Source organism: Peromyscus maniculatus, chromosome 20 (genome assembly GCF_049852395.1).
Source record: "Peromyscus maniculatus bairdii isolate BWxNUB_F1_BW_parent chromosome 20, HU_Pman_BW_mat_3.1, whole genome shotgun sequence".
Classification (NCBI taxonomy): Eukaryota; Metazoa; Chordata; class Mammalia; order Rodentia; family Cricetidae; genus Peromyscus; species Peromyscus maniculatus.
Window position 1 is genome coordinate 29,230,319 of NC_134871.1, and position 12,110 is coordinate 29,242,428.

Genomic DNA, 12,110 nt, shown 5'->3' on the forward strand with positions numbered 1-12,110 from the left:
CTCTGACTAAATTAGGACCCTGAACTCATGCTCTAATTAGTTGAAACAGCGTGGCTAGAGATGAATGCTGCATAAAATTATGCAAAAGGACATAAATATCATTCATAAAGCAAATTCCTGTCTGATCTAGATAACTCAACCTTGTTGTTTTCTAATCTCAATATTTAGGGAGAATAAGCCAGCAGCATCAGGAGGCATCATTGTTGTCATTGTCACCATCATCATTATCAACAGCAGCAGCAGCAGCAGCAGCAGGCATATGCATACATGGGGACACTCAAATAGCTTCTCTTTGACCTAATATCAACTTGTTTTAGAGGTTTCCTGTCCTTATACATTTCAAAATACTCTCAAAGCTATTCTCAGTAGTAACTCCTACCCCCAGTGTTAAAGGGAGTTCTGTAGATTAGAAAATCAAGACCTTTCACAACAGCCTTCTTGTTTCAGATTCCATCTATGCCTAAATTTAGTATCTAATCAGGCTGTCCTCTGTGTTCCCAGATCAGTGGTTGCTACATTTCTACCACCATGAAGGTGATGCTGTTGATAGACTCCAGGTTTTGGAGCTTCAAAACTAGGACTTCCAGGAGGATTTGGGGCACAAATGCAGGGAGCTTGACTCGGTGGGAAGGGAACTCTTACCCATTACTTCCTGCCATGTTATGAGCACAGCAGAAGTAGCAAGACTCTAAGAAAATGGCAGCATACAGATGGGAAGTTTTCTAGGGCCATGAGTATGATGAGGAAATAGAAGAACCTACATAGCATTCTTATCTTACCAGGACACTGTTACTGGACTGGGTATTTGTCAGTTAGCCTGCCACGAAAGACTAAGAACTTTTAAATAGACAATTCCAGAGGATTTAAAAACCCAAAGTACAAATCAATGCTTTAGGTTTACACTGATACTACAAATGTAAGTGTTCAGCATGTCCTTGTAGCTGAAATTTTCCTGGTCCTGCCTGGCTCACGGTCAGGACAAATCTCTCTCACCCACCAGTCCTGCAGCCACTCAGACCCAAGTAAACACACAGAGGCTTATGTTATTTATGAACTGTATGGCCATTAGTTCAAGCTTATTACTGACTAGCTCTTACACTTAAATTAACCCACAATTCTTATGTTTAGCCACATGGCTTGGTACCTTTTTCTAGTTCTGCCTTCACATCTTGCTTCCTCTGTGTCAGGCTGGTGACTTCTGACTCAGTTTTCCTGTTCCCAGCATTCTCCTCTCTCCTTGTCCCACCTATACTTCCTGCCTGGCTACTGGCCAATCAGCATTTTATTTATTAACCAATCAGAGCAACACACATTTACAGCATAAAGATATCCACAGCATGTCCTAACTAGTTTTACCTTATGTAGCTCATAATACTGGGAGGCACCAATTCCCCCTTGTTCTTCAGCTGTCCAGAGCACCAGTCGCAGAGTTCTCTTTGGACGTAGCCCTGGGAAAATAATAAAAGGCATCATCAGTTTGCTTTAAATGGTTTTCAAATGGTGGAAATCTCATCTGCACTGTGGAGGTAAACAGGAATCAGAGGCACCTGTACCTGTTTCTTTCTGGTACAGCTTCTACTTCAGGGTATGGATGATAACACAAGGGTGCAACTTCAGAGATAACCTCCAGGGCAGGGTAAAAGTGAAAGGTCATGACCAATGTCATTTGCAGGGTCCAGTATGTGGTCATGTTCAGTAAAGTATTAATTATACCATATCTAGAAGGCAAAGTGAGGAGGAGCCTAAGAACTTAAAGCCATCCTAGACACTTCAATTGAAACCAGATCACTTGGCAGTATTTCAGGAAATGGTGATCAGGGATCGCCTCTTAGACTGAATGTACAAACACATTCTCCCTGAGAATGTAATAACTAAGAAGCTGATGCAACATCTGTGGTTACTTCTGGGCATTCACTGGAAAATATAAAGTCATTCCCTCAAGATCAATGAAAACTAATTGAATGAGCCTGCCATTTCTTCACATTACTTTACCAACAGCATGACAGCCACTTTATGGACTTGTAATAAACAATATGTATAGATAGTCTCTGACTCAACTTACTATTTTTTAATGTTGTGATTGTATGAACAAAATATATAGCTATTTAGTAGAAAACTAACTTAGGACACCAAGGTTTGGTCTTTTATTTCACTACAGGTAAGCAATATGATCATCTCTCACAATACTGGACGACAGTAGCAAGTCAAAGTTTCTAGTGGGTCATATGATCACAAGGGACAGCCATCAGTGCTCTCCAGTGTGTCTCAGAATGCTTGACCTGTGTGTTGCTTAAATGTGGTTCTCAACCTTCCTAATGCTGTGACCCTTTACTACAGTTCCTCATGTTGTGGTGGCCCCCAACCATAAACTTATTTGTTGCTACTTCATATCTGTAAGTTTGCTACTATTATAAATCATAATGTAAATAAATATCTGTGTTCCAGTGGTCTTAGGTGACCCCTTTGAAAGGGTCATTTGACCCCAAAGCAGTTGGGACCCACAAGTTGAGAACCGCTGATTTTTGGTTAGGATGTAGCCACCATTGTAAGCTGAAGTGCCTTTGCCTCTATTCTAAATTTTTAATTAATGGTAAACCTGTCACTCCTAGAGCCCTTTTCTGGGTTACCAAGAATGTCCAGTAATCATTAACTACAGGAAGCTATTTTCTCAGTTTTAAAAGTATAGTAAAATAATGCCTTAAATGAGCCATTTTTCTACTAAGAATTAAAATTTCTCCTGGTTTTGGACATGGTAACTGCTGGTAAATAGCAAAAGCAAAGAACAAAATGAGGACCCATCCTCTTGCAGGGGAGCTGTAGGGGTGATTGTGAGGACCCATCCTCCTGCAGGGGGGCTGTAGGGGTGATTGTGAGGACCCATCATCCTGCAGGGGGGCTGTAGAGGTGATTGTAAGAACCCATCCTCCTGCAGGGGGGCTGCAGGGGGGCTGTAGGGGTGATTGTGAGGACCCATCCTCCTGCAGGGGAGCTAGGGGTGATTGTGAGGACCCATCCTCCTGCAGGGGAGCTAGGGGTGATTGTGAGGACCCATCCTCCTGCAAGGGGACTGTAGGGGTGATTGTGAGGACCCATCCTCCTGCAGGGGGGCTGTAGAGGTGATTGTGAGGACCCATCCTCCTGCAGGGGGACTGTAGGGGTGATTGTGAGGACCCATCCTCCTGCAGGGGGGCTAGGGGTGATTGTGAGGACCCATCCTCCTGCAGGGGAGCTAGGGGTGATTGTGAGGACCCATCATCCTGCAGGGGTCTGTAGGGGTGATTGTGAGGACCCATCCTCCTGCAGGGGGGCTGAAGGGGGTCTGTAGGGGTGATTGTGAGGACCCATCCTCCTGCAGGGGGGCTGTAGGGGTGATTGCAATGCAGATTGAGTGGTGCTGAGGCCACCGTGCTACCACGCACCCCCTGCTCCCCACAAGCCACAGCCTGGGCAGCACGTGCTCCTGAGACATTAAGCTTCATCCTGCCCACCCCAGGACCTCCCCCTTGCTAGTTACAGCCAAGTGTAGACCCTTACAATCACCTGGTACCCAGGCCCATGGTCCAATCAACCTCGTATGCAGTCCTGCTGGGTACAGCCACTAGGAAGCCTACATGGGCTCCAACACTGCAGCAGCTGTAATTTCATGATTCCAAGGGCTATGGCCTGTCTAGGGGATGGGGATGGCAAGTTCCAGCTTTTCTCCCTTTCCTTGTATTTTATATTCTTTCTACCTCTCTATCACAAAATTGCCTGAGCCTTACAGAAACCAAAGAACTATCCTTCTTTACATTTCTCTGCACCTAGCAGCAACATGGTACCCTGAATTATTAAAATGATGGGTTTCTTAAGGCTAAACAGACAGTACAGGACACAAAAAAAATTCATTTTTTCAAAGTAAATGCTCAGAAGATCTCTGAAGATTGGGTGCACCATTTTAAAGTCATTATCACATAGGATTAGTCTCCCTCATATTTCAAATTGATCAGAGGGCTGATGATGTCATCATATTAAGGTAGTATGGCAGTAATCTGTTTGAAGTAATGGATGTGGAAGACTCCAAAGGACATAAGAATATCTGGCCCTAAAAAGAAACGAATAGGGCCTCTTTGAGTTCATGAGATGCCCGATACCCATTAGGAACATCAGCACCTACTCAGAGTGGAGGGCCCACAGAAGGGAAGGATGCAGGGGTTCGACAGATGCCCAAGTGACTCAGAAGTCTCCTTCCATTCTCACAGTCTGAGCACCACTAAACTGAGAGAATGGAATTTCATCCAATGACTTGTCCTTTTATCTAATGTGGCACTCAGGTCCTCAGCCCCTTAAATCTACAAAGAACTGTTCACCCCAGAGTCTGAAGGACCTGTATTTCATTCCTGCTCTACCATGCCAGGCTCTGTGAGGTTAGGCTACTTATCTAACATATCTGAGCTTCGATGGTTTCCTCAACATAATAAGAAAAATGATAACCATCTCATGGGATTCTTAGAAAATTAATAGCATAAGACATAAATAATGTTACCCAACACATTAATCTGCCATAGTTAATGTTAAATAGCACATGTGTCAGTCATAGTTAATATCATCTAATACATGTATCAGTTATAGTCACATAGTAGGCTTTCAAGGGTTGTTTCTTAGCTCTTCTCTGCCTAATTCTAGATGTCTTTGCACCTGGTGACAAAAGAAAGGGAAAGCCAGGACAAAGTCTCTTGCTATGTCTTTTCCTCGGTAGCCTTAGGACACCTCTGATATATAGAATCCTCAGTCAAGGAAAACTCAGACTTCATTTAACCTGTAGAAAACAGCCTCTTTTAGTAAACACCTCAGAGTGAGCAGGTTCAGTTACAAATAAACACAAGCAACTTGCTCACTCTTAAGGCAAGGGCAGTCAGAAATACATTTCCTGGATGAGGTCAAAGCTTAATACATCAGAATGAAATTAATATATAATTAATAATTAATATATAATTTTAACCTTAATTTAGTTTAAAACTTTAATTTAGACAATCTTAAACTCAAGCTATTTTTCATTTTTCTTTTTATTTGTTGATTGAATAAACACACACACACACACACACACACACACACACACACACACACACACACACACACACACCACAGCATGTGTACAGAGACCAGAAAACAACTCCTAGGAGTTTGGTTTTATCCTCCCATCATGTGGATCTTGGGGATTGAACTCAGGTCATCAGGCTTAAAGGCAAGTGTCTTAACTCACTGAACACCTTGCTGTTGCCAAGCTAGCTTTAAAATCCACATTTTTCAGTATATAAAACGACAGTATCCACATCTATGGTAGGCATAAGTCAATAGCAGCAGCAAAGATCAAAGATTTTTTCTTCAGAAGAGAGGGAGCAGACAGCTCCAGCACAGTGATGCTGCATCCCAGTTCTGCGTGGTGCTCACTGGGATGCAGATCTAGCTCAAAGCTAGCACACGAACTGAAGAAAGGTGAAGAACACTAAGCATCAGGTCTTTCTGAGTTTTCATCACAGAACGGGCCATTCACTGGGTTTCTAATGATTATCTCCACACTGTATGACAATCAGCTGACAGATTTGTGGCTTTGCTCTAAAAGAACAATTGCCAATAGTGTGTCAAAACTTCTTTTGACTTATAAAATGTGATATGCATTTCATTTTCACTTAATTCAAGAGAGCAGTGGTGCTGAGGGGTTAGTACTTTCAATAAAAGATGAAATGAAAATGTTTAATATTGGGTTTTATTATTTCAAAATTTAAAGGGAAAGAAGCTGGGAGATTACAATGATTAAACTAATAAATTGAAAAGGTCAGTTGGCTGTCCTATATTCATACAAGGAAAATGGCAAAGCAAAATAAACTTGACTTTCAGCAGAAAACTAGAATTAATCCTTGTTGTGGATCCCTTTCTCAAATCCTGACTCCTAGAGAAACTATGGTCCTCACACTCACTTTCTGCTGTTGCCCTCCCTTTGGAACTTTACCTATGTTGTGCCTTCTGTGACTTGATTTTGAAGGACAAACCTATGTGACCCTTACAGAAACTCACACCAGTTGACAAATGCACTAGTTTTCCACCCCTCCCACTTTGAGCAGGTTGGAAGAGAAAGCCTACCCTAAAAAAGAGAAAAAACTTCTGCCATATGCATCACCAATGAGTATTGTGTTTGAGTTACAGGGATAAATAATGGTCTGGGAGCCTATGGACTGAATGAACAGAATGTGGCTAAACGCACAGGGGTGGAGCTCTATTTTCACATTAGGCAAGTTAGACAATTTGTTATATAATAAATGAGAACATTATCATTGATTTTTTAAAAATAGGGAATAGACAAAGATTAATTATTATAGGGAAGAAAATTGCACCTATTCTTCACAAGTGGAAGCAAAGAATGATTTTTAAAGACCTTTGTTCTTGGAATAGTTACTTTGTCTCTGTCTTAGTAATATAAAGCAATCAGGCACTTCATTGGTGCCCTGGGTCAAGGCAACAGATTTTTTTAAATGTTTGTTTACATTTATCTATTTTACTTTATGTGTATGAATGTTTTGCCTGCATACATGTATATGTACCATGTGCTTGCCCATTGGATCCCCTGAAGCTGGAGCTGGAGCTAGATGGTTGTGAGCCACCATATGGGTGCTGGGAATTGAACCCCAGGTTCTCTGCAAGAGAAACAAGCTCTCTTAACTGCTGAAATGAAATCTCTCCAGCACCGTAATAGATTTTTCTTTTGTTTGTTTCATTATTTCTTTTATGTTCTAGATTATAATGTAATTACTTCATTTTACCCTTACCTTTCCTCCCTCCAAACCCTCCCATACACTCCTCTTTCATGTCTTTCAAATTCATGGCCTCTTTTTACATTAATTGTTGTCACATGCATTTATGTATGTGTGTGTATGTGTGTGTACACACATACATACACACACATACACACACACACACACACACACACACACATATATTCCTAAACATAACTCTTTTAGTCTATATATGTTACTTGTATGTATGTTGTCAGGGCTGATCATTTGTTATTAGATATCAAATTGGCATACTCTTTCCTGGGAGAAAACTTCAGCTCTCAGCATTCCTTAGCTGTCTGTAGCTAGCTCTTTGTGTAGGGTTGACGCCTTGTGTCCTTTCCCCCATCCACTCTGACATGTCTGTTGGTGTCCTCTTTGTTCAGCTCGTGCTTGAGTAGTTATATTGGTGAGAGTTTATGGTTATAGCTTGTGACATTAACTAGGAGGCTCAATCTCACAGCAAATTCCCCGATCCTCTGGCTCTTACAGTTTCTCTGCCCCCCTTCTGCGGTGTCCCCTGAGCCTTGGGTGAGGGAGTTGTTCTGTAGATGTATCCACGGGGACTGGGCACCACAATTTGCAGTTGGTTTTGTTGAGGAATAGCCTAGACAATGGGAGGAAGAGTCAGTGTGTCGAGGGCGAGTCTAAGGCCTTCTAGGGGGGAAATCTGGTGTCCCTCATCTTTCTTTCTGTGGCTTGAGAGTGGGATGATAGATTTGTTAAGTCAGGGTGACACCAACTAAAGAACCACATCAGGGATCGTCTTGGAAACTACAGAAGTGACCCTGATGGAGGAGGGTCTTAGCTGTTAACATGGCTCTTCACGGTAGGTCCTGGAGCTCCTGGCGAAGGACTCTCTTCACTTGGCTTGACAAGAGCTCTATAAACATCTCCTGATCCAGTCAACAAAGCACAGCAGTGATGATTAGAAACAATAGCTGAGGCTAAAAATGTAATTAAGGCAAATTGGGACTCAGCAGCTGACCTGATGGAGAACCAGGACTGAGGAGCAGTTCAGAGGTGGTGGGAGGGACTTCAGGAGAACATTTCAGACTTCCTCCTGACAAGCCTTGTTGAACTTGAGTGACTACCTTCAAAGCAGCTTGAAGCAATGAGATGATATTTGTAATTTATGTTTGTGGAACAGGTAATAACACTTAATAATTTCTATAATTCAAAGCAACAGTCCTACCTCATTATAATGATTAGTAGTCTAACAGCCAGGAAATCACTATTAATCACTGGTAATGCAGAAGCTACATGACTACTAGTGTGTGCTGGCTACTTATAGGCTAACACAGTTTTTCACTCATGGCCTGTTTCTATCCTCAACTTGAGATATAATACATTTTTTTAAATCAGTCTTGAACATGCAATACATGATGTCTTAGTTAGGGTTCCTATTGCTATGAAGAGACACCATGACCACAGCAACTTTTTTTTTTTTTTTTTTTTGAGACAGGGTTTCTCTGTGTAGCTTTGCATGCAACTCTTATAAAGGAAAACATTTAACTGGGGCTCACTTACATTTCAGAGGTTTAGTCCAGTATCATCATGGAGGTGTGATGTTTGAAAGAAAATGCACCCAAAGGAGTGGCACTTTTAGGAATGTGTGGCCTTGTTGGAGTAGAAGTGACCCTGTTGGAGGAAGTGTGTCACCTTGTTGGTGGGCGCTGAGGTCTCCTATGCTCAAGCTATGCCCAATATCACAGTTCACTTCCTGTTGCCTGCAGATCAAGATATAGGACTCTCAGCTCTTTTTCTAGCACCATGTCTGCCTGTGTGCAACCATGATTCTCACCATGATGATAATGGACTAAACCTCTGAACTATAGGCTAGCCCCAATGAAGTGTTTTCCTTTATAAGAGTTGCTGTGGTTATGGTGCCTCTTCACAGCAATAGAAACCCTAAGACATGTGGAGAGCATGGCAGTGGGTGGATAGACATGGTGCTGGAAAAGTAGCTGAGAGTCCTAAAGCCCACACCCATAGTGACACTTCCTCCAACAAAGCCACACCTCCTAATAGTGCCACTTCTTTGGGGGTCATTTTCTTTCAAACCACCACATACACTACTTCAGATCATTGTCCTTTTGCATATAGTCTTTTTCCTATCTCTAACCCCCCTTTGCCTTTTCTGTCTGGTTAATTCCTACTCATTCAATAAAGTCCATCTCTGATATTACTTTCTCAGAGAAGGCTTCCATAACTTAAATGATGACTGGCCCTTTCTTGAAGTTTCTCTAGAATTTTATATATGTATTGATGTTTTGTTTTGTTTTTTCAAGACAGGGTTTCTCTGTGTAGCCCTGGCTGTCCTGGAACTCACTCTGTAGACTGAGCTGTTCTTGAACTCACAGAGATCCACCTCCCTCTGCCTCCTGAGTGATGGGATTCAAGGCATACACCACCACCACCTGGCTTATGTATTCATTTTTAAAAACTACACTTAAATGGTAATCTTCCAAGTGTATCATTAGCTTTCTGAAATTTATGACTTTGCACTTTTAATGATCTAGACCTATAGAAAGTATTTGAAAAATGCTGAATAAAGGTTAATCCATTACTAAACAGACTGAATATATTTATTTAAAGATCAATAAAAGGTGTTGTCTTCTTATCTAATCTGAAGCATGCTCTATCTACTCAGTTCAGGCTACCAAGTCTGAACACCACAGGTTAAAACACTCCAGTAGCCAAAGTGATTCAATGTGCTTCAGCTTACACAACCACTGCAGCTGTTGTTATATTCTCTCTTTTATAGCACAGCTGGGTCTTGTCAAAGTGTGGTGCCTCCACAGCTCTTATTGAGCAAGTCATTAAATAAATGCATAATGGTCACAGAGATCCTTCTCTTAGCTAATGGACTTAAATGATAGATATTTTCCATCTTAAATTTGAATAGACTCTTTGTTTTTACTTTGGTAATTTTAATGTGAATTCAATATACACCCTTTGCAAATTTGAAACTAAGGAAAACTAAACAAAACCTCATAAGCATATTGTTATTTTCTTTAAAAGTTTTATATACATATATGTATATCCAATACTTTACAAATATATAAAAAGTGGTTTCCACACACACACACACACACACACACACACACACACATATGTGTGTGTGTGTGTGTGTGTGTATATATATATATGTAAATCATGGTATATATGGTCTCAATTTAGTCAATAATATTCAAGAAAACAGTCCTTTATAATTTTTTAGCTGATCTATAATTGATATTTAAGGTTTTTACTTAGTGGTCAAGTTTTTAAAAATAGAAATACAAAGTCTAAATGATATAAAAACTTTTAAGCTCCTGTTACTTTTGGCTTTTAATTTTATTTTTGCCATCAAGGCGTTTCAATGTAGTCTTTCTGGCCTGGTACTGGCTTTGCCTGGGCTGGCCTTGAACTTGAGGCAGTTCTCCTGAGTGGTTTATTTAGAAGTGTGAACCACCATGCTCAGCTTCAAGATTTTCTTCTTTCTTTCCTTTCCTTCCCTTCGTTCGTTCCTTCGTTCTTTCCTTCTCTCTCTCTCTCTCTCTCTCTCTCTCTCTCTCTCTCTCTCTCTCATAAAATTAGTATTATGATGATGATGATGATTGCCCTATGCGACCAAGGCCTTAAAGACAGGTTACTGATTTACATTCTTAAAACTACATATGAGAATATTCACTTTTACTTAATGCAGACTTTTAAATCTCATCTTTTTTGTTTTTCTGTATCTTATATCTACATTTCTATATAAAAAGAGAGTTTCACACGTACATTCTTACACGTAACTTGATTGTTATAAATGTTGGTGCCTGGCTTGACTTAAAACATGTGAATTTACTTTTCTTATTGAAATTTCCTGACAGTAGGGCTCTCTTATCAACATATTTTTAAGACGTTGGTAGCAGGTAGAGATCACAAACCTGCTCTAGTTGTCTTTTTTAAATATGTGATTTCATTTACCCTCTTGTAGACTGTTCTTATCAGTAAGGAGAAATTGAGAAGCCACTTAATGATGCATTTGAACTCTGCATCACACCTTTGCTAAGTGTTCTGTTTGCCCAAATCACCAACTAGTGAGAAGCTTCACATACAGTATAGTTTTAAAAAATGATAAATCGAGTACAAGTAGTACAAATTTTTTTAAATGAATGTGTATGTAGCAATATAGCTTTACAAATTTTATTTTTGTGTGAGTATGAAGCTGTTGGAGGAAGGACAACAGTCTCAGGTCAAAGGTTATCAAAAAGTAACTCAGCTCCACAAACATCCAAGTAGCAACATTCTGGGATCCTTTTCAGCCTCACATGGCACAAAGGAAGCATATGTATTTTGTAGCAGAAGTTGTTAAACTGTGTGTTACCTCTTCCAAAAGCTCCTGTTTTATGGTATGAGAGGAGAACATATCTGCATCTTCAAAGACTTGCCTTGTGCAGAAAATCAGTTGTGAAGTTATCTGTATATTATTGAAACATGAAATTTTTAATCCTTTATTACTTTTGACCACAATAAAGAATTTTACTATTGGTTCCTCTTACATTTACTTTTCAGCCAAAGAACATTTTATGGTATGAATTCATTTTTTAGTGTGTTTCAACACAAGCTCATCTTCCAGGGTAACTGCCTCATACTCTTGCCAGGGGGAAATCTCCCCATGCAAAGACTAAGATCACCAAAATGTCCTCAGAACTCTATCCTTTTATCCCACTTTCATGTGGCAGCCATAATCAAGCCCCTGACTTGCTGTGGTACCAACTGTTTCTTCCAAACCTCTCTATAAATGTTGCCAAATCAATCCTAAAATCTCACTTTGCTTATATCACTGGCTGCATATAAAGTTCAGTAGCTGAGCATGGTGGTACTCAGAACTTGGGGGAAAATCAGAAGAGTCAGAGGCAAGTGGAGTAGGTAGAAAGAGGAAGACCATGCATTATAGATGAACCTGGGCTATTGAGCAAGATCACGTCTTATTACCTGTAGTAATAGTGCCAACATTTTTGACAGTGCTTCTCTAGCAGCAAACCAATTTTGAGTATAAATCACCATATAGTATGTTTACATAAATGATACACATGCAACATTGTCAATACAAGCAATTATCTGTAAAATCCACTTCTTTTTCTATATAAAGAATAAACATCTTCTTGTTCCAATGAATTTTTCATACCCATTCTTTGGTCAATGATCTTTGGGACATCCCAGGCCCTATGTAGACTTATTTCCAGTTACTCCCCTTCTCAGAGTCTTGGTTCCATTTAACTTGGTCTCTTTAATTTATTCCCATCTCTGTGCTTTTCCTCATAATGTTTA

The 12,110-nt window shown here is 40.3% G+C and overlaps 1 protein-coding gene and 1 long non-coding RNA gene across 6 annotated transcripts in view; one reads left to right on the top strand and one right to left on the bottom strand.

Moving 5' to 3' along the window:
- Window positions 1-12,110, bottom strand: part of Cpq (carboxypeptidase Q) — a 429,601-nt gene that overhangs the window by 99,317 nt on the left and 318,174 nt on the right. For all 5 annotated transcript variants that reach the window (XM_042264686.2, XM_076555949.1, XM_076555948.1 and 2 more), the window contains one exon: window positions 1,357-1,448. In XM_042264686.2, coding sequence (XP_042120620.2) covers window positions 1,357-1,448 — 92 coding nt within the window. The remainder of the gene's footprint in view (window positions 1-1,356; window positions 1,449-12,110) is intronic.
- Window positions 1-12,110, top strand: part of LOC121824268 (uncharacterized) — a 56,348-nt gene that overhangs the window by 16,071 nt on the left and 28,167 nt on the right. The window lies entirely within an intron of this gene.